General features: G+C 37.1%; 2 protein-coding genes across 2 annotated transcripts; one reads left to right on the top strand and one right to left on the bottom strand.

The window, feature by feature from the left end:
- Positions 1 to 11,911, top strand: LOC127865503 (uncharacterized). The gene is made up of 9 exons (XM_052405353.1): positions 1 to 91; positions 433 to 636; positions 3,819 to 3,968; positions 4,754 to 4,816; positions 5,129 to 5,977; positions 8,225 to 8,347; positions 8,809 to 8,893; positions 10,585 to 10,697; positions 11,447 to 11,911. The coding sequence occupies exons 1-9, from the start codon at positions 1 to 3 to the stop codon at positions 11,482 to 11,484; spliced, it is 1,716 nt and encodes a 571-aa protein (XP_052261313.1). The 3' UTR covers positions 11,485 to 11,911.
- A 4,777-nt stretch (positions 11,912 to 16,688) lies between these two features.
- On the bottom strand, positions 16,689 to 25,346 carry LOC127865563 (uncharacterized). Its single transcript, XM_052405409.1, has 9 exons — positions 25,210 to 25,346; positions 24,044 to 24,155; positions 22,904 to 22,974; positions 21,969 to 22,113; positions 21,435 to 21,505; positions 20,310 to 20,394; positions 19,926 to 20,002; positions 19,027 to 19,114; positions 16,689 to 18,140 (listed from the first exon to the last, which is right to left on the bottom strand). The coding sequence occupies exons 2-9, from the start codon at positions 24,127 to 24,129 to the stop codon at positions 17,348 to 17,350; spliced, it is 1,416 nt and encodes a 471-aa protein (XP_052261369.1). The 5' UTR covers positions 24,130 to 24,155; positions 25,210 to 25,346; the 3' UTR covers positions 16,689 to 17,347.
- Positions 25,347 to 26,938: the final 1,592 nt, after the last annotated feature.

The raw sequence follows: 26,938 nt of genomic DNA, 5'->3' as shown, positions 1-26,938 counted from the left end.
ATGCTCACTTCACTAAGTCAGAACCAAGGTGCTGCAGTCGGAAACAAGGATCCAAATGCGAATCCTCAAGGAGCGACGGGAAACGTGGAAGGTTCGATCTGTAATTTGTACAGTGTTATGTCTTTTTTTACTTAATTTCTTAACATGACTCATTAACTAATGATTTGTCACAACTATACCATGATGTAATACATTCACGATGTCAATTCGAGTAACCTACGTTACTCTTAGAACTTTACGACAGTGTCTTTTAAAACAGTATTTTATTTTGTATTTTAGTTTGAAAGAGATTTGAAATAACTATCAATCATTGTATTAGTTAATGAATATAATTAATTAATTAATTAATTAATTAATTATTAAATAAAACATAAACAAATTAAGGGCTTGGCTTAAGAGCTTAATGTTTATTTATTTTTATATTTTTTTCAGAGAAGTTTATGATGATGTTTGACTCTTGGTTCCACGAACGATTTGGTACCAAGGGAACGGCTGTGGCGGAGGAAAGCAAACCTCTTCCGGCGGCACCCTCGCCTGCCGCGCATCCAGTGACGAATCAGCCTTGGCAGTCATCCGCCACGTACCATGTGACCAGTGGAAATGCTCAGAACACGCAGCGACCGCTGTTCGTTATCAGTAAGGAATAGTTGCAATTCTAATTGATAACTGTCCATACAGCGAAGTTTTCGCTATGTTCGCCTTACTGGAAAAGGGAGATTTCCTTCGGTATCACCACACAATACAAAACGTCAATTAATAATATTTATGTAGAATTGTAAATGATGGAGACGAGAGTTACAATTTAAATTTGGTCCTAAGAATCATGAGACATCTTCGCCCCGGATCTTCATGTAATGCAACCTTGTGATAGACGCGCTATGACCTCTTTAATGTCGAAATGTACACATAAAATAATAAAACACAATAAAATTTAAACCGGAAGCTAGTGCGCCGTGGATCGAGCAGAAGACCATCAACATGTTTAAAAAGTATCTTTAATTATGGGTTTAAAGTGATATTATGGGCATTTTTTTACTGTTTAATTGAGCTTAAAAGAATTAACAGGTCAAAGGAGTTATTTAAAATGTGGTTACTGACCAATTATCTGCACCTCATCTTGCTACCAGTTGTTTATAAAAATATATTTTATATCCCATATTTTACATGACTCACCCAAGCCGAAATGATCCGTAAAACAAAATGGTGTCTTTGTTTCGTATGAACGAATCTGCATTAAAACTAAATAACTAAATTTAGGTTCACATCGTACATGCATGATCAGTTTTCAAAGGAAAGTACAGTTGATATTCAGATGCATTATTTTTCTATTTCCGGGATATTGTTTTAGTATGTTGATGCTGCATTAACAAATATAAGTGTATATGAAGCGAAAACACCAAAAATAAAGAACGCTTGCGATAGACACCTATAAAGTGTTAGATGCCCATAATATCACATACATTAAGAATGGATTAAATTTTATATGGCAATTGGGTTGTTTTAACGCATTTCTTCCTTTTATTGATCGATACAATTTCAACTTATTTTTTAAACTACGTTTTTTCTTATTGTTAGATGACCACGTGTTTTGAAGTGAATAAATTTAACTGACATACTTATTTTATTTGTAAATGAATTCGTTTGTAGTATTCAATCATTTTTGCGTTTATTCATGGACAAAATTATAACGAAAAAATAAGTTCAAAGTACGATGTATATCTCAATTTACGTTAACATCCATGTGGCCGATCAAATATAGCTGTTAAAGTTTTGGTCAATAATTTTAACAATATCATTGTTTCTAAATAACACCATCACCACCACCTACAACAACATTTATTAGCTCTTAATAATATACATGTGAATATGCAAAATGCAAAATTAATATATTCATCAATAAAACAGCATACTTATTTCCAATAATTACATTGTGCCACAATGTAACTTACTTTGCGACATTGAACCCGTTTACTGATTTATTGCTTTGAGATTATTAGTATGGAATATTTATGTCAGTACGACAAATCTTGACATTTATATTATTTAAATGTCATTAAATATGCAGCAGGTTGCATTGACGTACTGCATGGAACAGTAATTTAAATAATAAACGATACTTTAATAACACCTAATACACTAACGCCCATCAAAATGGAAATCGTTGTCGTAAACTTCGTGATTTAATACCGATTTATTTTTCCGACAAATTTCCATTTTTTGTTTTATTGAAGTGAACAAACATAAATAAACTTGAAACCTTTTTAATTGCTTTTGTAAATCCTTTCTGCATTTAGTTTAAAGCGAGATTATACGATTTTTTTTATATGTGTTCAATTGTAATATATTGATAAAATGTGTTACAATAACACAAAATAGGCAAGAAAAATATACATCGAAGACGAATGTCATAAAATGCAGCATATACAAATTAGCGCCCCGAGCCGATTGTGACGAAGATATTTCGTACATATTTTCCTACAATAATCGAAGCATTCGTCTTTTTAAGTAGTGTTTGTGTGTCGTATGAATAGATATCGTTGCAGGAATTTAAAATGAACCGTTAAACTAAATTTAGATTCAAATCGTACATGCATGATTTACATGCTGGCGAATTCGACTGTACAGGCATTTTCGATTTCAGAATTAAATATCTTGCTTATTTCGCATTTTTCGACACATGTTCTTCTTAACTTTTATTTTAATGTATATTGAAATACATGTTTAATAAGTTGTTTACACATTTTATATAAATTAATAAATATTTGACAAAATCGTATAATCTCGCTTTAAAGGATATTCGAGTGGAGTATATTTATGTTATTTTATACAAATTGAAAGATTTGAATGCAACGCAGAATGATACCGTATACATAATTTGGCATATCTTAATATAATTGATACAAAATGTAATGTTATTTCACTTTAAGCAAATTAGTTCATAAGTCATATCTCATTAGATGTATGTTATTAATAGTCATACCCCTGTAACCTGTATGATCAATTAGTGACATCTCTTTGAGGCTATAATCTCATTTGTCGTACAAAAGTACGACCCTTATCCTATTGTCATATCCATTTAGGTCAATGATCACATTTGGCATAATTCTTTAATACTATGATCACATTTCATATATCTTTCTTAGCCTATGATTACATTTAACATCCTCCTTTGCTATTGCGATTAAATGTGTACTTATTTCTATCAATACTGTGGTCACATTTGACATACAATTGTAAGAATTTTATCTATTCTCTTATCATTTAAACGATGTGGAGTAAGTCATATTCTAGTAGGACAATCATAACATTTGACTTACTTTTTGAATATATGATCTCACGGTCCTACTCGTGTAAGGCTAAAATCACATGTGTAATACACATATAGGACCGAGAAAACAGTTGTAATGCGCATTTTAGTATTATTTTTGTTTGTCTTTCGTTGTCTATGTAAACATTTTGTTCGTTTTTCGTTTAAGATGCATACGGAGTTGTACTTTGTCGAATACGTATAAGGGTTATGTATTAGTTCTTTAACATGTGTTCGAGGTTGCCTTGGCGTAATGGATATAGTGTCCTGCCTAGCGACCGACAGGTTCTATCCCTACTCGGGGAGCGTTCTTTAGATCTTCCCAAAAGACACAAAGTATTGGTTATAGGCCCAGGAAACGGACTCGAGAGCTTTTCAATCAGCTTGAGGCTTTCGATGTAATCGAGCAAAACTAAATAGGTTAAATTAACATGTGTCCTGGTTTGATTGGGCTTTAAATACGTATAAATGCATTAATAATAATCAGTGTTTCATTTTCCGTTCCCTACAGGGCAGGAAACGAGCGTTGGTCTCGGGCACCCTATACAACTGAAACCAGTGCTGCCCAACCCGAAGGCCGTCATCAAGCCCACTTTTGACATCCGCGACCTCATCCTGCAGCCGAGTCCAGGCGTACCACTTCCGCCCACCAAGCCTAATGGTAGAAATATAAGACCAAATACAACATCCGTTATATTAGTTTCCGATCTAATATTGAAAGAGGTGGTGCGATTGAATTCTTTCGGTATGTTTTATTAGGACGGAAAGGTGTTTGCGCGTTCCAAAAAAACATATAAGGCCAATGATCGCCGATAACCACTGCATAAAGTATTTATATTAACATGGGTTCCGTCGATTTATTTCCATCTGACGGCATCATTAAAATTGTTGTTGAACAACGTTGCACACGCATTATCGCATCTCCAAATAGACGCAATGGCACATTTGTGTTTTTTATTCCATTAGTTACACGTGTAAAAAGTAATCTTGCATCCTTTTGCATACAAATGATTGACTAGGTTCGTTTTGAAGAACACCACAACTTTCCTTCCAAAGGCGCAAACAAAAAAGTTGTTTGTTTCCACAGATCTCACCCTTATTTTTGCGCCGATCCGTTTCTCTTATTATTATTGAAGATTGAGATTTTGATACATTTTGGTTTATTCGATCATATTCGCTAAATACACAGTTGAGTTTGTGATAATCATTACTATATTTGATCTTTTTCCCTAAATAAAATATAATTTGACTTAATTGGAGATATTGTAACAGCTTTGCAAGATGTCTGCCTGTCATTGCATATTCGTATTAAAGTGTTATAAAACACGGGTATAAACAGGTAATAAAAGAAAGTTTAGTGGATCAACATATCCTTATTTTTGGCGTTGTTATTGCAGTCAAGTGACTGTGGCCTCGCTGTATGTCCTCTGTTTCCTTTCTCTACAGATGTCACTACCTCAACGGCACGCCCAGCAGATGGGAATGTTGACAAGAATACATTGTTCAAAGGTAAGAATAACTTTCCTGCTGGTTTGCATACATTGACACAAGAGATACATTAATGAACTTCAATACTTTCTCCACTATTAAAAGGGGGAACACCATTAAGTAGCAATTGAGTTCACCAATGCAATTGTATTTACGATCACTGTTTCTGAGTTATAATATAATGAGCACATTAATATATTAACATTTATCATATTACAATATTATATCGAATAAAAAGCGCTATCAACATCGAAATGCACACAATGTATACAATTTGGAACATCAGCCAATGACCTTGCGTGACCTTTTTTGTAAGGTTTATCGGTCTTGTAGAGTTCATGACGATGTTTAAATCCGAACTAAAGGGAAACTCAGTCGTCGACGCCTCCGCTCAGTCTGCAACTCCGGCTCCAAGCCACTACGTAACACAACAACATGTCTATAGTGCATCTCCGATCCCTTCGCCTCCGGTACCAGCCGCAAACCCTGCGTCTTTCGTCGTTCCACCAAAACCGGCGCCTGTGTTCGTTCCCCCCAAACCAGCGCCTGTTTTCGTTACCCCAAAACCAGCGCTTGTCTATATACCTGCGACGCCAATACCGCCTCTGGTACCTGCCGCCACCCATGCGCCTTTCGTCGTTCCACTGAAATCTGTGCCTATCATTATAACTTCGACACCGGTACCGCCCACGGTACGCCGCGACGAACCAGTTCCGGTACCCCGTCCAAATAAGCCCATCCCGGAGACGCGACCGAAAGAGTCGCATTCGGAGTCTGGTGGTAGTGGAGAAGCGCGTGTTTCCGGTGAACGCAATCAAGGCAGACGCGAAGGACAGCAAGACCATCACAGCGAAAATCAGGTGCTAACGAGACCCGCTCCTACTTCTCGGCCACAATCTACTAAATCTGCGCCAGTTTCGATTTCGATGACGCATCACGTCCGGGAAAACCGACCATCCCGGCCGAGAACCCCTGCTCCCGCGCCGTCCCCAAATCGAGGCAGCCCGCCACCAACTAAACCACATGTCGACAAGGCAGTCGCTGCAGCGGAAGCGGTAGTCCAAGCGCCGTCTTTAGCGGTGAACACGTCCGTCGAAACCCCAGCACCCACTACCCTTGCACCCACGACAGCTGTACCGACCATAGATCCTGACCTTCTTTCCGATATCAACGAGGCTCGCAGTAAGTTTCGAAAGTTTTGGCGCAGTTTGTTAAAGGGAGTTTCAATCAAATTTGCCGCGTACGTGCCGAATAAATCTATAAATCTAATAAATCTATAATATAAATGCTAGCTATGCCAATTATCAATTATTAATTAATATCGAATATTACAGTTATTATGTGACGCAACGCCATGTCTATTTCGATGGAAAAAACAATAAATGGTGGTATCGGTATTTGAATAACACTGGTATTTTTTATTTTACTATGTTTTGTTAAATTATATATATTTGATTACTGTTGTTGAATACCCCACGACGGCGTGTCGTTATTGACACTTTTGTTCTCTGATCGCCATACTATAATCCACATACATCATGATATATAAACTGTAAATATACTGGTATTTTAACACATTTTAACGAACCATTTTATATGCCACCCATCTAAACAAATTATTAAACATAAACACGTGACAGAACTTGACTATACAATTACAACGTATCAGGAAAACAAAATATATCAATGGCATTCAGCCATTGTATACTTAAGTATTAACGAAACATAAATGAACAGCATGAATAACAGGAACAAACTATATATCGATTAAAATATCCCCGTCACACCGGACTGGCGTCCTTACGGCGACCTAAGACTGTGTTTCTGGAAATTTCTGTTTATCGTAGTAAGGACGCCAATGACTTTTTCGGTAAAAATGCTGTTTTTCGCCTTCCCGTCACACCAGCGTCCTGGTTTATGGCGTTCTGCGCGTCCTCACGGCGTCCTTAATACGTCCTTTGCGACCTTACCGCGTTCGTACTGCGTCCTTACGGCGACCAAAGCCGACCATACGGCGTCTGAGCGGCGCCCGTGGCGTTCTTACTGCGTTCATTGCGACCATAGTCGTTCTGAGGGCGCATTAGACGTACAAAGGACGTACTAATATCGCAATAAGGTCGCCGTACGATCGCCTTGCAGTCAATGATCATTTTCTGTGGGTTTAAGCGGCGACCACACGACATCCATGGCGACCTTACAGCGACCTCACCACGTCCCTACTACGACTACTGCGTCTCTACGGCGTCCCTACGACGTCCTTAACAGAACGTCGTAAACGCCGGACTTCTGCGACAACTTTGAACATGTTCAAAGTGGTCGCCGTGGGTTCGCGTCCTGAGCAATTTTCGGCGTCTTCGCTGCTTTCTCTTGCGTCTTTACTCCGTCCCTCCGGCGTCCATGGTCTCCTCACTGCGACCTGGGTCGCCGTAAAGACGTAGTAAGGACGCCAGTCCGGTAAGACGGGGGTATTATGTTTTCACTTTTAACCCATTTATGCCACAGGTAGAAGAAACGTATCCTGGATAGTAAATGAGCCTAGGAGCCCAATATATTCAAATACATTGTTGTTTTAAAGGAATAGGACGCGAGCTATCGATTAAGGGGAGAAATCTAAAAAATATTGTTTGGAAGTACATCCAAGATTTATTTGGATTGACAAACATGCTCGAAATATTGCTTGGTCATCGGCCGACTTTGAATAAACGGCTGGACAGATTTCTTTGAAGTAAATTGTTTTTGAAAGGTTATTCGATTGCCCATAAGAAGACCAAGGGATGCTTTGGATTAAAGCTATTTTTGACATTTTACGGCCCGCGAAGACAGGTCTACGATAAATTCTAGTTAATGACCTTGTTATGATTCCAATATCAGGGAGTGGGGATATTTTTTTCATGGCTTTTTGTCAATTTTTCTTTCAATAAACATGATTTTATATATTTATTTGAATATATTGGGCTCCTGGGCCCATATACTATCCAGGGTATGTTACTTCCAACTGTGATTTATGCCTTGCGTCTAGAAAGAAAAAATGGCCTTGGCAAACATGATGCACGATGCGGCGTCGCATCTGGGTCTGCGCTGTTTGCTTAAAGGAGTTTCTGTAAGAAATATTCTAAATATAGAAATAAATATACTAGACATTCCTAATTTTGAAAAAAAAAGATCCAATTTAGAAGGATGGGAGAGTCCACTAGGCATAAATGGGCTAATATAAGCAAAGCAACAGTATCTATCCGCATGTTCGTATTGGTTTTTCTAAAACTGATACACTTGTTAGCCATTTAGAGACGAATATATACAACGCCACCTTGCAATTAATTCATTTAAAAAATCCAGAAAATGTATGTTCCACTCATTGTTTACACTAAAAAGTTTATTTCAACGAGCCCAAGACTAAATGGTGAGTACTCAGCAGTTCTTTTCTTACAGGCTACCAAGGATTACCACCCTTGCTACCTCACCAAGTGGATTTGGCGGGAAATATCAAGCCTCGATTTCAACAGCGACAACAGCGACTAAATTTGTTTCCTGGTAGACGACATCCGTTGAGAGGTATTAGGGCTGTTTTTCCGTGTTATTTTGCGACCGTCTCAACGTTTGGCTTTATTTCATTAAAAGGATCGAACTCGGCGTGCACTCAATATATAATGACAACTTCAATCGTTAATTCATTGGGTTTTCAATTAAATAAAACAGATTTCCACGATTATTCAAGCAAGAAATTTACTTGTTGGACAGGTTGACTATTTCTCCATTTTTATTTGTTCAAAATAATGCTGCGTTGAAAATCGCATTTAATATACGCATTTGGTATCCTCATATGAATTGTGTAAAAAGTACGAAGAAATGTGTTGCAAACAAGGATTGCAGTTATATATACGTTCTATATTAATGTAAACGCATTGGTTGCTTACTGATTTAATCTGTTATTTCAAATATTACCTATTTGAAGAAGTTGAACTACGATTATCATATGTTACCCTCGTTTGAAATTGACCTTGAACTTTCATCAGACGCCGCCGGTCATCACGAGATGTTTCACCGGCAGGTGGGACCCGCCATGAGTCCGGAAGTACACCAGGCGATTCACGTCATATTGTAAGAAAAACTGATTGAGTGTTATTTTGTTCAGAGGTTTAATAAAAACAGAATATATATATATATATATATATATATATATATATATATATATATATATATATATATATATATATATATATATATATATATATATATATATATATATATAATAATAATAATAAAGTCGCTTTAAGCCGTTTATATAAAATAAAACGCTTTTATTAAATATGCCGTAGCTTTCGACCTCTCGGTCTTCTTCAGCGGCATTTATTTGTGAAGCATATCATGTTTAGCGGAAGTGACGTTATATTATTGAACGTTACATTGCGCGCCATTTTTATTAGTCTTTTGTGTTTAGTCCATATGGTTTTAACGTCCTCAATTTACGCTTCCAAAGTTGTTCGATGGTCTTCCGGTACTCGTCCGATCCATTTAATTTTTCGAGTCCCATGATCCGGAAGTCCGCGATGCTGTGGCCGTTCGTGTAAAAGTGCTCGGCAACCGGGACGGAACGAGGTCACCTGCAAATCCACCAATGAAGTCTACGCTGTACACGATGTAAGACCTTTGTATACGTAGGGGAAACGGGTGATACCCTGTACCAGCGACATCTCCTTAACCTGTCCCGGATACGGACTCGACACAATGACTCGGTTGCCGAGCACTTTTACACGAACGGCCACAGCGTCGCGGACTTCCGGGTCATAGGACTCGAAAAATTAAATGGATCGGACGAGTACCGGAAGACCATCGAACAACTTTGGAAGCGTAAATTGAGGACGTTCAAACTATATGGACTAAACACAAAAGACTAATAAAAATGGCGCGCAATGTAACGTTCAATAATATAACGTCACTTCCGCTAAACATGATATGCTTCACAAATAAATGCCGCTGAAGAAGACCGAGAGGTCGAAAGCTACGGCAAATTTAATAAAAGCCTTTTATTATATATATATATATATATATATATATATATATATATATATATATATATATATATATATATATATATATATATATAAATAAATATATATATATATATATATATATATATATATATATATTCACACATATGGCCAGTTACGGGGTCTCTGATTTAGAAATAGGTTATGGGGTTCCCACTTTAAATACATGTATCTCCATACCCTTTTTTATCCGATATAAACACGAATTAAGGTATATAGGGGTACCTACTATATTATTGTATATAAATACGTCATTTATTTAACGTCTTATACAAGGAAATATATAGCGAACTTATTTGCGAGGTATATACAATTTCAATTTCAGACGTGATTGTGGTTTTCGATTTAAGACCTTATTGTGAGATTTGATTGCATTACCTCCCCTACACCCCCCTCATAGTAATTAAAGGAGCCTAGAATGCGGGGTTGTATATAGACCCCGTTTTTTATATTGACCTCGTAAGTACAGTCTGAAAACTACCGAGACCGCGTAACTGGCACTATATATTGGTATATATATATATATATATATATATATATAAATATATATATTTGATGATGCGGCGTCTCATTAGGATCTAAGCTGTTTCCTTAAAGGAAGTTCTGTAAGAAATATTCTAAATATAGAAATAAATATACTAGACATTCCTAATTTTGGAAATAAATTGATTTAATTTAGAAAAATGGGAGAGTCCACTAGGCATAAATTGGTTAAATTAACACTGTGTCGTATACTAACAGGAGTAATACCCGACCCAATCTGTACGGAGGGTTCGGTGGTCCGGCCACCTCGAACCCGGGACTGGCCTTCAACCCGGCTATGGACCCGGACCTCATGGCCGACATAATGGAAGGTAGGAATTGTGCGTTCAGAACGATGAAAATAATTTACAAGTGCATTTTATCAGCAATAAATAACATTCCTGGATTTTAATGTATTAATATTTTTCTAAAAGAAATGTTCAATATATTATCTTTAAGCAAAAGTATGTATAGCTATACTCATACACAATCCAAAATGTACAGGAAATATAGTTTTATGTGTGAATAATAACGTAGGATAATAGGTACAAAGAATAAGGTCTGAAAATTATTCGTACAAAAAGCATGAATCACAGAAAATTAGCGTATATATCCGGCATTTGCCAACCTTTAACCGAGTTAGATATGTGATTGTAATTGTTTCAAACATCTTAATAACCTGCGTATACAATAATTTCTTGCTAATACAATGCCACCTTGCAATTATTTGATTTCACACAAGGGAACTAAATTTTCCACTTATTCGTTACACTGTTTTTAACAAAATGCACTTGTTTTTATTTTTGTTATTCAATGAAACGAAAAATACACCTTTAACAATAGCTGAGACCGAAGATATTATTCTTCGCAAACCCGAATCCGTCTATTAGCGTAATGCTAAACGTGGATTTTTGCAGTTAATAATGTACTTAATTTTGTAAGGTATACATGAGGTTTGTTTCATCGACATCTTTTTGTAATAGTTTAATCAGTGAATTTAGCTAGCAACGATAATGTCCTGCCACGTTGTTACATACCTTTGTTGTTGTTTTTTGATAACCCATGACGTATTTTCCTGCAGCGCGAGGGGCAACTGGGATACACACGCCGCTGTACTAAATATTGAAGAACAATCAGAACATCTGAATTCGAAGTTATTGCGCACACTTGAAGTCAAAACTATCATTCGGGATGCGGATATCGTGGGCTTTGAGGGCACTGTGTGCCGTCACGAATAGTGTCACGTTGCGACAGGATGTCGTGATTTATTTTCAGTGGCAAATCATTCTTTATTTTGCCAGATTTCATATTGATTTTTTAAGTGCTGTTTGAACTGTTAACAAAAACATTTATTTAAAACCATACATATATGAACATACTTTTAGTTAAGTAAATAACTGTTTATTGAGAATCGTTTAAAGATTTTCGACATCACATGTTAAGGATTGATTGTCTCCTGCTAGTGCCATATTATTGATATGTAAAATATTTGTTATTTTGATATAGACAGTTTCTGCCTGTTGAATAAAATTTATGTAGTACCAAGGCGGTTGACCGATTTTTGTATATATATTATGTTCATTTGTTCATAGCGAATAAGCAGTTATTTAGATCGAAACGGACCGTTCCTAAAGATTTTTTTTTTTTGGGGGGGGGGGGGGAGCATATAGTCGCCGCTTCGTCTGTCAGTCCGTCCGTCCGTGCGTCCGTCCGTCCGTGCACAATTTTTGTCCGGGCTATTTCTCAGCAACTAATGACCGGAATTCATTTAAACTTTATGGGAAGCTTCACTACCAAGAGGAGATGTGCATATTATCAGCCAGTTCTGGTCGGATAATTTTTCACAGAGTTATGGCCCTTTGAAATTTTCCATTAACTGTACATATAGTGCAATTCTTGTCCGGGCTATTTCTCAGCAACTAATGACCGGAATTCAATGTAACTTTATGGGAAGCTTCACTACTAAGAGGAGATGTGCATATTATCAGCGGGTTCTGGTCGGATAATTTTTTACAAAGTTATGGCCCTTTGAAATTTTCCATTGTACATATAGTGCAATTCTTGTCTGAGCTATTTCTCAGCAACTTATTACGGGAATTCAAAGAAACTTTATGGGAAGTTTCACTACCAACAGGAGATGTGCATATTATCAGCCGGTTATGGTCGGATGATTTTTCACAGAGTTAGGGCCCTTTGAAATATTCCATTGTACAATTAGTGCAATTCTTGTCCGAGGTATTTCTCAGCAACTTATCACTGGAATTCAATGACACTTTATGGGAGCTTCACTAACCTAATGAGATGTGCATATTATCAGCCGGTTATTGTCGGATGATTTTTCACAGAGTTATGGCCCTTTGAAATTTTCTATAAACTGTACATATAGTGCAGTTCTTGTCCGGGCTATTTCTCCCCAACTACTGACTGGACTTCAATGAAGCTTATGGGAAGCTTAACTACCTTGATGAGATGCGCATGTAATTCTGGTTAGATGATTCATTTATAGAGTTATGGCACTTTGAAATGTTTAAGTTGCTAAACCATCCATCGTATTATTTTGTCCAAAGACGTTTCCTTTTATCTGAATATATAGTGCAATATTGTGACAAAAAACCTTTTGGGAGCATCACCCGTCTCCGACGGTTTCTTGTTGTCATGGTCATCTTAAAAATATTGATGTTTGCGAAACAGATTGAGTTCTTGGACAGTTATTTCAGCTTCCATTACAATTCTTACTATAACGACAATGATACAGATCATGATAAATTCTTATTTAATATATGCACTGTACATTTATTGAATGTAAAATGTGCATACGATTAGTGCTGTATTTCTCTCAGCATAATATCATTTTATCATGGGTCGTAAGCACCTCAATTACATCTTTTAATATATTTTACTATTAACAATATATCGTCTAAGGTTTTATATAATATAATAACATAAATACTCAAAGTCAACGAATATTTCGCAAAATATTTCGTTAAATAAAGTTAACCCATAAAAAATCAGTGTTCCTTATAGCAATAGCCAAACGCTAGATGCGGTATGGTAACACAGATTTAACGAGATACAATATGCTAGTGTTTAGTTTTTGTGCGACAATATATTCCATGTTAATTTCCCAGCACGATATCCGAACACTTACGAGAGAACGCGAGACTGGCTTCGGGCAGCATCGGAAGAACGACGTATTCATGAGAACCAATCTCCACTCATAGTTGTCGTTCCTTCTAGCACATACAATCTCTGCCATCACAAGAAAATCCTACCAGAGTTGGAAGGATTGTTATTTTTATAGGTTTAAAGGGTCCTTTTTCGCGTTTTGGTAAATTGACAACATAGAAAACAGTTGTTTCAGATCCGAAAATTATCGTTTTTGTTATGATATTTGTGAGGAAATAGTAATACTGAACTTTGACCATGCTCTAAAATATCCATTATATGCATCTTTTGACAAATTAAAATCCTGAAAATTATAATGAGTTGCGACGCGAAACTATTGAATAATTTGAAAAGTTCTGTTGTTGTCGTTATATTTTGAGAAACTACGAGGATAGGTTATATAAAGTATAAAATACATCCCTCATTGTGTAGAGCACGGATAGCCGGGTGATCGAAGCAATAGACTTTTACTATAGGTCTCCAAGGGTCAGTGTTTCGAGCCAGTTGAGGGTTACTTTTTTTCGTTTTTTTTAATTGTATTCTTTTACTGGAGCTTTTTAGATCCACTGATTACATTTATCAATATAAAGAATTTAATGACAAACTTCAATACATGCCAAAATCTGTGAAAAGGCCCCTTTAAGTATTATATTATAAAAAGTAGTTTCATTATCATTTTCTTTTACACTTTGAAGATATTGTAAACGTTAAGGTTCATAATAAAAAATAATTACCTAAATTAAAAAAAGCAAAAATAACAACGGTAAAATAATTGTATAACGTGGTTGGTTATGTAGACAGGAATTGGATCCAGCAATGCTGGTTCCCGTCAAATCTGTGCGCGGAGGTTGCATGAGAACTAAGTCGTGCTTCCGAAGCTGCACGAAGCCAATCTCGCGTTCGCTCGTAAATGTTTGGATATGGTAGCCGGGAAAAATCGAGCATTTTGTATCGCGTTAAATCTATGTTAACATACCACATCTAGCGTTGAAAATTGAGCTTGTGCTATAGGAACATTGATTTTGTATGTGTAAATTTTATTTTTCGAAATATTGTACGAAATATTAGTTGCTTTTGAGTGTTTATGGGTTTTTAAGATAGTAATCATTTTTCAAAAATAAGCAACGTTATCGCTAATTATTTAACAGTAAAGGGGTTAGAATAGAAATATGTTATATTTGAAATTGTAATATTTTTAAATGTTTTCACTAAAGCGACCGATATAATGACAAAACAGGGGACGAAATCTTACCATTGTAATATTTAAAAACATTACTTATACGCATTCCTTTGATATAAGGTGCATGCAAGTTTGTAAATAAAACTATACTGTGTGAATATAACCGGCATATGTCATGTTATAGAGACATTTTTTTTTTTAATTTTCGTTCTGCTCTTGAATTTAAATTTGATATTCATTCGAAAGAAGAAGGCTATATTTCTTTGTAATGAAATAAAAAACGCTGTTCGAAATGGATCTATTTTCTTTGTAGTTTCACATTATGCACTTATGCTCATTTGCGTTATGTCTTAAACATATTATTATGTTTTGTTTGAAATAAAATTGAAGAAAATTGAATCGCAGAATTCTGTGTTTTAGCCTACATGCATTATGAATTTTTTAATGTAATCGCTTTTTGAGAATGACCATATACCATGTATTTCAATTCACATGATGTGTAACGTATAACATATGGCCGATGTTCTTAATGTTAAGTGACAGTGGGAGCCAGTCTGTTGCCTCAATTCCATCGTCATTATATCCTATTACAAGCAATTCAATTTTGATATATTTGTATTGCAAACTACTGCCAAATAACAGCTAAGAAAGGTGACATTATAGTGTTTTATTGTATTTGGAACTTCTGCAAAACTACAACTAAGGGAGGTAACATTAGAATGTTTTATTTTAAAAAATGGAAAAAAAAACTCATTAAATTGAAACACCGACGAACGATTAAAGCAAACCCAATGTCGTGTCATACTGAAACAAGACATAACTGGAAACTCTATCACGTTATGGTAAGACACGCAGTGTGTTTACGTCATTTATTTTTATTTTATTTAGAGTTACATTTCAGTCATCAGTCATAAACAGTACAAGTCAAGTAAAATATTACTCATAATCTGCACAATGTCTGTAAACACACTTCATATTAATTGGTACGTTTTCGGGTGACTCAGATTGTTTGAATCATACGGCCTCGTGGTTCGCACACCTTACGCTGATTGGAAAACGATATTTCTACATTGTATTGAATATATACGAACGATAGACATTTAAATTTACGTAAATGCGCAGCGTATAGTAGTACTGCTGCTTTGCTCAAATTTATAAAGCGGATTTAAAAAACAAAAACAAGTCATAGTCAACAAATTATCTTAATAGTCAACAAATCCACGTTATAAAATATGGAGCCGATTTCCAATTCAGTAACTTTTATTTCAAGTCGACGGAATGTAAACGTAATATGTAAAAATGTCAAAAGCTTACAGCGTTACATATGTGCATATTGAAAAAATAATTTTTGATACATGTTTTAATGTTGAATCTGCACGCGGCAAGCGTTTATTTAACCCATTTATGCCTAGCGTCTAGAAAAAAAGGCCTTTGCAAACAATGTAGATCGAGATGAGACGCCGCATGATGCGTCGTCTCATCAGGGTCTGCGCTGTTTGCTTAAAGGAATTTCTGTAAGAAATATTCTAAATATAGAAGTAAATAAACTAGACATCCCTAATTTTGGAAATAATTTGATCCAATTTAGAAGGATGGGAGAGTCCACTAGGCATAAATGGGTTAACGTAATTCGTTTTTAGACCTAGAGGAGGAAAACTTTCGAATTAATACATGCAAGGAAAATAAAACGGGTACATTTGATTATAACTTTATTTGAACACACTACATATTTAACATATATTTCATGGATCAGAGTCGTTTACAAATAACGCGCGAAAAGTATACTTCGTCCGCCTATAACCGACACTAAAAGCATCAATGGAAAACAAATGCGTGCATGATGTGTTTGTGTCACGTTACGTGACCAAGCACAATAAGATGGACAGTGATTTTCTTTTATTGGTTTAGTGAATGGTCTATTTCAAGATTCAAACACAGAACGAATAACGTTTAATAAGTTACCAAAAACAAACCGGAAAACAATAAAAATTAAATTTATTAACTCAGTAAACGTGCATAGTGATATTTGGTAATATTACCATCTTATTTACATGTTTTAGAGGCGGACAGGTACACTGAACCAAACAATATGTTTAACGCATCAAGCATTTTAAAACGTGCAAGTGAAAAGTCCATGTTTAACACTTGCACAAGATCGTTGCTGCTGGTAACATTAAAATCCCTTATTTACTATTGACATATTATGCCGCTCTATGTGAAATGCTTTATGTGTCAATGTATTTGCTGTTTTTCTCTATATTTTTATGTATGCAACTTAATAACAGCATTGCGTACTTTTGGTAGCCACGTTGTTTCCACTCAAGGTATAAAATCATTTAAATTCAATATTCCTAATAAATATAATTGTGTTGTTTTGTTAACAACTAAATCAATTCATTCGAAAGAGTTGTATATTACCACCGGTGTTACAAAACACATGGAGTGTACGCTCGTTAATTAACCGACCATTTCTGAAACAGATTCATGCTAATCGGGACGCCCTGTCGGTCACCATTTCCGTTACTTTTAGACGCAGGGGCGCTCACCGCCGCAGACGCCCAAGGTATCACGGGTGATAAAGGTTTCACTTCCGGTATCGTTGAAGGCGGCATCTGTGTTTCCTGTTTTATCGGCGCATTATGATGCGTCGATGACGTTAGGAATGATGATGGTCCAAGAGGCATCTGGGGCTTGATTAGTCCCCAGCTCTGGGTAAATACCATCGGAAGGTCCCGCCACTATTATCTGTGTCTTTCCGGCTGTAATCACTTGCTCCTTCGGTGGTATAGGCGGTATCACATGCGGAACGACCGATGCAACTGCTTTCTCCTTTACAACATCAACGACAACCGGCTTCGAAACTGCTTTCTCTTTCACAACATCAACTATAACCGGCTTCGGGGCTTCAACAGGCTGCTTTGCGAAAGTTGGGAGTTGCTGCGGCACTCCGAGCAGCTTATTTTCGGATTTGACCTGCGACTTTATCGCCGCCTCTGCGGTCGCTATTATGTCTTTCCCATTCTGAAGTGCAGACTGTATAGAAGCCGTGGGAACTATCATCATCTCGTGTGGGAATGACCGCAGCAGCGACAGGATATCCGGGTCAGTGATTGGGGGACCGGCGTTTTGCAAGATTGGCTCCGCCTTTATTCCGTTGTCGACAACCATCCTTCCCACCGGCTGCATCCCTCCAGTCAAGATATCCGGCTTTACCGAGATTTCCGCAACCTTTGTGTCGACAAGGCCTCTGAGGGATGGTTGTGCACCGACCGAAATATCTGCGACCTGTCGGACCTCCGCCTGCGCCCGCTGCTGCTCCTCCCTCTGGCGCTTCTGACTTCCGTCTCCATCGAATACCCTGCATGGCATTGGCTCACCAGTGTAGATGTCGATGAAGTCGTACTTGCAGAAGGCGTCACATGGGTCAATCCTGAAAATGTGTATGTATCAATGTAGAAAAATACTAATCATAGGGATCTTAAAATATTGATAACCTTTGGATAGTACAGTTCGGAACCAATCATGAAGTTTAACTAATAAGATTTGTTTCTTTGCTTTCTTGTGTTGTGTTACTATGTTTTCAAACGTATTTAAGTCATAATCACGGCGGTACGTTAACATACTCACTCTTTCCCTCGGCTATCTAGTTTACCATTACTAGACGCATATTCAATTGTAAGTAACTTATAGCTGTCCTGCTTGAATCAGTGCTAGGGTAAGAATGGTCGTAGGAAGGATTTCATTATTGACCCCATACAAATAATGTGACCTCTTTGGGATTACACCCGTAATCGTCGGCATTGTTGTACAGCGCTCTATAAACCGAGCTAGCCGGACAGGAAAGCACATTAAGAGAAAATAAGAAATATAGAGGGAGCTAGCGGAGTACATAGGGTATTTTTACGAACATAAAGGCATGAAATGTCTTTGTAAGAAACTAATAATTATATCAAGGTACATAGGTCAAAGTCAATTGAAAATTTACAAGTCGTCGTGGATTGCATGTTACTTACAGATGTATGGTGATGTATTGGTACGGAGGATAAGAGGGATCCATAGTACGAGATACATATAGATTCTAAATATCATGATATACATTTCATGTAATCATCATCTCGCATGCAGACCAAAGAGTATTCCGTGGTATAAAATAAGGTGAATGTCAACCATGTTAAGATCAACCACAAGGCGCAGTTGTATGATCTCATTCTGTTAATTTAGATGACCCTTTGTGTTTGTTTGTGGTTGAGTAAACAAATTTGTCTGGCTTATGCTGCAAATAAAAACAAAACAAACAAATGCGAGACGTTGCTTACCTGCACATGAGTCTCCTATTTGTTGGACAGATATCTGCAGGACACGTGTACCATGGGCAGCTCCGTGCCTCCACGCCGGCAGGGCAGGCTGAAACGGAGATATTACTAGCGTGAAATTAAGCTTATCAGCATTGCAGGCTAAAGTTAGAGGGGGGGGGGGATTGGCGGGGGCAACTGCTTTAAAACAAGCAGATAGTGCGGGATGGGGGCTGGATTGACAAGAACAAATGACTGGAAACAAGAACACCGATGGAGCAAGCGGATGTAAGGAGAGCAAATGTACACAAGCATGTCAGTTTGAAGAACAGAAAACAAAAGCTTAAAAACAAGCCACCACGATAGTGCAGGATGAAGTGATAGAGAAAACATCATTAAAAAGCACTGATAGGAAGACGGGCTGAAGTGAGTTAAAAAAAGGACGAAGTGAGAAGAACACTAGCATTCAAACAATCACGCCGCAAGTACATGGTGCATGATGAAATGAGGATAACTATAGCGTAACACAAGCAATAGGCCTAAGGTGAGAGGAACAAGCATGAACAAGAAAAAGACTGAGCGTTAATTATCCATACAAAAACGTAGAGTTGAACACGTCAAATGCATTACGAACATGCCAGCAGATAATTGTTCTTGTTAAGCAAGGTATGGGATGACCTATCAGGAATTTTCTTTGCACAAGCACATGCTTTCATATTATAATTACTTAAAGAGACGTAGGCACAAATTTATAGTTTAATAAGGTCGTTAAGTTTATTAGTGTATTACTGCAAACACAGACATATTTTCTTTATTTTAATATAAATCGTATATTTAAAAAAATGACATCTGCCCTTGCCAGGACTTCGATCCTAATTTCATACACTTTCAACACTATGCATGTAATTACAAATGCAGCTTACTTTTAGGCGGCATAGCACAATCTATCTCCTGTCCGTTCGAGAAGAACTTTGCTTCGCAAGATCCACATTCAGAGGCTCTGTAGAGAAAGAGAGAACGAACCCTTATGTGTACGAATACTGAATTAAAACACAGTGTACACGATATAGAACAGAACACTTCAATAACGAATATGGAATAACACAGTATGTTAAGTTTGTGGAACGTTCAATTACGTGTACATATGTAGAGCGAAACATAATGCGTACGAATGGGAGATTAAATTCGATTGTGGAAAGAAAATTAAGTGCACAAAACAATGGTATGAAATATTACGTCTTTAGATATGGAATGCAACAACACGTGTACAATTATGGTTTCAAAAGTGTAAGAAGTGAAGCATTTACCTGCACTCGGCGGAGGGACAGTAGTGTGAGAAGTACTTGCAGGGATCGTCCACACACTTAACTATTGGCACTCCTGGAGGACAGGCTGGAAACCAACATAGAATAATTGTGAAACATTCAACTTCCTATTACTTTCAGCTAATATTTATTTTTCCATGAAAGAAAACGCATTGGAACGGTCAATATCGAAGCATTGGGTTTTAAACGGGTATCAAGGCATGCTATTTAGATCAATATGTTATCTTGCATACGGATTTAACTTTAAACTCCGCCACACTTAGCCTAACATTTGTTACTATTAAAACACTCTTGACACGACTGAACTTTATGTTTAGTTAATGTCGTGCTTCTACTTTAGGCTATTTTATATAATTGATAGAAGTATCGGGACAATTTCTTTTTCCGAAGCTCATTTTCCGTTGCTAATAAAAGCATTTCCTTGCTAAAAACCTACATATCAGTTTAAATATTTAGGGCGAAATCGCTTATACAAAGCGATTACCGGTATTATTTAAGTGCAATCTCCGGGGTATGAAACACGACTGATCGTCATTGACACAGTTCACGAGCTTCTTGTTAAAATAATTCTTAACGCGCAGAAGATTGAACATAGTGATAGTTGATGATTCAGGGTGCGTGGGTCGGGTTTTCAATAAAAAGGCATACGGGAGGGTCAACCGTTTCTGAGGCATATTTCGAATGTGTTGCTGTGTCAAGTGAAATGATAAATGATAGCTGGAGTATGCTTTAAAATACGGACGATCTACTGTCGCTTTGACTTTTCACGAGTTTATTGTTCACAGAACCGTGTCACGTGCTTTAAAAGAGATGTTAACACGATTTGGTCTCTGTGGTCGTCTAGTAAAATACATTACAGGGACATATCATCGTGACCTCAATGCGGAAAAGCCATATACCGCAGTTTACGCACCCCACAAGTTAACTTCTCAAGTTAGTTTCCAATTCACTTGACAAAAAATGTTGCAGACACAAAGACAATATAGAAAAAAGCCTATGACTATTGAATTGTGTTGATATCAGAGACGCCAAACGTACTTGTTAATACGATACAACTACTTTCGACCATAGATGGCTGTACAATAAACACGCTGGTATGTAGCTTACCGTCACTGAGGCAGTCTACCAGCTTGTTGTCCAGGAACCACGTGTCCGCACAGCCACCACATCCGTCAGGCCTATAATAAAACATATGTGAATTGACACGCGCATTGGTGCGCCTATCAAATTGCCCTTTTATTTCGAATATGCTATCCCTATTACTAACCCACCTGACCATGGAAAATATAAGAATGTACGGACCGTTCTAAGGATTTCTTAAATATTAAACATTAACTTTTCTATGATAACTTATCAACAGCACACAATACCACTCGAATATCAAGGATAAAAATCGCATGGAATCATTATGTTTAAAGATTTTAAAAATAATCCGAAACGAACAAATATACACGCCACGCATCTGGTGAAGTTGTACGTGTAAAAGTCGTATGCACTGTAAACTATACGTCACGCTTTCACCTGCACATTTTGTCACGCGCTCACGTGCTCTCTTCGTCACGCGCTAACCTGCATGCTTTAACGCGAGCTAAACTGTTAACTCTGTCACGCCCTCACCTGCACACTTTATCACGCACTCACCTGCACACTGCGTCTGGGAAGTTCCTGCACAACTTCTTCTCACACACGCGGTGGTCACAGGGCGTCAGCGGCTCCCCTGGGGCGCACGTTCGTTGCCATGGAGCCACTTGCAACTTCCTGTTCACTATTGGGCGTTGGTCGATTTCTGAATTGAGAAACCAAGCGTTGAACCGCAATTGAAATGAGCATTTGATTGACTTGACCAATTAAAGGTTTATGTTTCAAGGGCAACTTTTATAACTATCATAACATAATAACTACTGATTTTTTCAATTGCTTTTGAATAAACAAGAAAACGCGGATATATGGAGTCTGTATACTTGTTAATTTCATATTAATTTTAGACTATATATTTGAACTCTTGACGGCTTAAAGGGGCCTTTTCACAGATTTTTGAATGTATTGAAGTTTGTCATTAAATGCGTTATATTGATAAATGTAAACATTGGATCTAACAAGCTCCAGTAAAAAAACAATAATAAAATTAAATAAAGATAAAAAAGTAACCCTCAACTGGGCTTAAACCACTGATCCTTGGAGTAAAATTCTATCGCTTTGACCACTCGGCCATCCGTGCTCATACAATGAGCGATGTATTTTAGACTTTATATAAGCAATCCTCGTAGTATTCCAAAATATAACGACAACAACAGAACTCTCCAAATTATTCAATCGTTTCGCGTTGCAACGCTCTATAATTTTCAGGTTTTTAAATCGTCAAAAGATGCATATAATTGATATTTTACAGCATGGTTAATGTTCAGTATTACTGTTTCCTCACAAATATCATAACTACAGCGAACATTTGCGAATCTGAAACAATGTATATAAAAAAAAATTCAATTTACCAAAACGTGAAAAGGCCCATTTAAAGGAACGCCCTGGATGAACATGTTTATCCAAGACCATTCACTGTTTCGCGCATGCTTACTCACCACCTGTCACGCAGTCAACGGGTTGGTTGTCCAGGTACCAAGCCGGTTTACACGTGTTACAGTCATCTGGCCTGCATATACATTATTGTTTATTATTGAGTGCAAAATCGATTTAGTGCAGAAAATATAATTAGTAATACGTTATTTGTGGTTTTAATTAGAAAGTGTAATAACTTTTTTTAATAAATGTTAAGATAATTTCCGTTATAGTCTTATGTAACACATCTTCAAAACCAATTGTACATATTCCGTGGTCATAAAATAAGACATCGTAAAAGAATCAGCTTTCAGAATTTCGTTTTTACAAATATTGATCATCCGCCAATCGACTCATGAGTAATGAAACTGTTTGCATTTTTTCTTTAATTTACTCATACTGATTAACTAAATAAGTTAAAATATATTGAAGCGCTGTAGTTATGCAAGCATTTGTTTATTCATCCGAGCTATGTAATAAGCCTTTCGACAATCCGTTTAAGGGCTTTTTCCTGGGATGCATTCTATGATATGGGGTAAGTGCTCCATTGGAACTTTGTTCTGAAATATTGTATTATACTCGCGTATTGAGCAATCGTAGGTCCCTACGATGCATCGGTATTTCACAAGGCGAGAACATGGTGTGGTCCCTTTGGTACTAGATAAGGGACCACGACGAGACCTCTTCTGATTAAGAAAGCCAGGCTCCCACTCGTCTTCTACTATTTTGTTACCAAGTTCATGCCATGACATGTATGTGGATAATACGAGTGAATTGAGTTCTTATACCCATAAACTTAAGTGAAAAAACACGAAACAATGCAATACAACACTCTCAGATTCAGGGTAGAGGCAAGACCAAAATGAACACTCCCCCACGCAGGTCATGTCGTTATTATTACTTAATAAGTATGTGATAGAAAGTAGGTTAACCCATTTATGCCTAGCGTCTAGAAAAAAGGACTTGGCAAACAGCGTAGACCCATATGATGCGGCGTCTCATCAGGGTCTGCGCTGTTTGCTTAAAGGATTTTCTATAACAAATATTCTAAATATAGAATAAATACACTATACATCCCTAATTTTGGAAATAAATTGATCCAATTTAGAAGGATGGGAGAGTCCACTAGGCATACATGGGATAATATAGTGTACTGCTGGTACCTGCACACTGCGCGGGGCACGGCGGGACATCTCTGTCCGATGCAGACCTCGATGGCGCATGGTACCTGTACGCAGATGTCACCCATCACTCGGTCAATCGGTAGTATCTCGCCTACAGTAAGTAACAATCAAAATATTAAATAATCACAGGTCGATTTCGGAGTTTTGAATTAAAGAATAAGGATTCAATTTCATTACTAGACAACAATAACGCAGCACTCGTGAACCCTATCCCGTTTATGAACAACCTTTTTGTAATTTTGTGTGTAAGATGACTATACAAAATTAATGCCGCAAGCGTATTTTTTCTGAACTTCAGCTCAAACATTAAATAGCTTTAATTGTCGCCACCGCATCATAAACGACGTTGTTAGCAGTCGTAATAGTTATTATATGTGTATTTGCACCGAGAAACATAACCATTTGTCAAGTAGATAATTAATTGTGGTATTTAGGATCGACGTTAACTAGACGATACATAAACGCAGGTAACTGAGTGTTGGATGCTCTACAGCAAGACTAATTGGGATATGAATATGGTCTGTTAAAACGCTGATATCATGATCGTTATCATCACAAACACAATTGTTTTCAGTAGAGAAATAAATATATTGAGCGAACTTATTCTTTATCATATAATATATGTGACATCATCCTTGAAAAGGCGGAATCGGGAGATATTATATGTAACAGTTTAATGTGAAATTGCCTTGTAATAAGCACTCAATTGTCCAGTATTTATTAAAACGAAAGCCGCTTTGGCACGATTAATTGGGATAAGCAAATACAGATTGTGTACTAAGAAGCTTCCATATACATCTATGAAACGGTACATATAAATTCCTGAACACTGCAAGCACTATTCGCTAAATAGTACAGAAAAGTGCACTACAGTATATTGAAAACGCAAAAAATCCGGGAAAAGAGAGATTTCCCACCACTATCCACATTTCTAGGGTCTCGAAATTCATCCGGGCGTTAAATGAATTCAACCACTACGTGTTTACTTTCTGTGTACCATGCTTCTGACGACCATAAGTAAAACTGCCCCAAATACAATGTAGATCACAAGGCGAGACATCCAAAGAAAGCACAAATCCTATCTTTTTGAGATCAAAAAGGCCACTTGCCGCCTGTTTAAATTCATCCATGACTTAACGTCTTACCGTTCACACCGGCGCTGCTCTTCGGACACCGCACCCACTCGTCCTTGAATCAAGTATTCCGCCTTGCACTCCCCGCAAATGCTCTGGCGGCACTTGACGCCCCGGAAGTCCGGGTGATCGCAAGGCCAGTTGCAGGAGTCAAGCTTGCAATGAACTACTGGCTCACCCTTTGGGCACACTAAAAATAAGTGCATAGGCTAGTGTAAAAGATAAAGAACGCCGAAGGTGATACATTACATACAGAACATGGAAGCTGACTCAATGCATATACGTTGTATCATAGGAGCTGTTGTTATACAAAGAACATGGGACATTGTAAATTGCGTACTACATTCAACCGATTACATGGAGTCATATATGAGAGCTGAAACAAGACAAATATCGTTGGGGTCAGGTACAAAACATCGAACGCTAATATCTGGTAAGACATATATTTATCACATGCCATACCCTGTTTCTCATGTAACTTAACCATTACGAATATTTTTTATCTTACACATGTGTAATATACTTTTTAAACGTTATCATTGGCTCTCGCCAAAGGCTCGCTTGCTAACAAAATTCATGAACTCGTTTAATAAAATGTGGTGTGATATGACAACTCGTGCCAGATCCTATATATATGCGGACAGGTTTTACAATACAAATAGTGGAGATGTAACAATGCATTTATAATGAAAGATGGTACTTGAAAAAGGACATTGTTCTTGAAAAAAGGGCGTCAGGGATCTGGTACAAGGTAAAAGTCATGGTCGTTTGTGCAACAAAAGGATCAAGGGATCTGGTTCAGGGGAAAAAGATAGTTAAAGATGGTACAAGGAATAAAATAGCGAAGCTGGTATACGTAATAAACATGTAAAATGCCACATGTATAAGACATATTTCATAGGTCATGGTACTAAGTTATATACTATGGGATCGGGTACAAGATATAGAACATAAGGCCTGATACACGAGACAATTCATGAGACTTATCATATAACATGCTTTAAGGCATAGATCATGGGACCTGGTGGAAGACTAAGAACATGAGACCTAGCAAAAGACAAAGATTACGAGAGCTGATACAAAACACAAATCATGGGACCTTGTTTGGAGAATCAAACTTGTTAAAACAATAGTGCTTATAAGCTTTGTGTTTAATCCTTTTGTTAGCATTGGACATTTGATAATTAATTCATCTTCCGGAGCTTTGGAAGAAGGAGCCATGGTACTGAGCAAACATCTGACATGGAATACGTCAGTACGATGTGTCTAGACGGGGAATACAAATTGTTTGGTGTTACGGTTTGCTATTATTCAATCTCTACGCAATTAAATATCATGTAAACACGCATGTTCTACGTCGATGACGTCGATGACACAGATAATTGCTTGTAAACAAGGACACACGTTTCTAATACATCTGAGTTCAATCGAATATCTTTTATAGGCAACTGCTTATTCGCTATATATATATATATATATATATATATATATATATATATATATATATATATATATATATATATATATATATATCTTTTGTTTTGTTGTTGAATAAATAATAATGTTAAAAGAAACTTCATCTGCGAGCTAGGTTGTATCAATGAACTCACGCCTTAGGTCTTGTCTGGAGCTGCAGTTTGCCACTTCGCCTGCCTGCGTGTGCCACACCGGCTTGCATCCATTGCAGGGGGTCTTCTCCATTCTGGAAGCGGAACAGATCTTATAGAATAACACTATCCCC

This window comes from Dreissena polymorpha, chromosome 2 (assembly GCF_020536995.1).
Source record: "Dreissena polymorpha isolate Duluth1 chromosome 2, UMN_Dpol_1.0, whole genome shotgun sequence".
Classification (NCBI taxonomy): domain Eukaryota; kingdom Metazoa; phylum Mollusca; class Bivalvia; order Myida; family Dreissenidae; genus Dreissena; species Dreissena polymorpha.
Note: the sequence above shows the minus strand (reverse complement) of the source record. Positions and strands in the feature narration are given on the sequence as shown.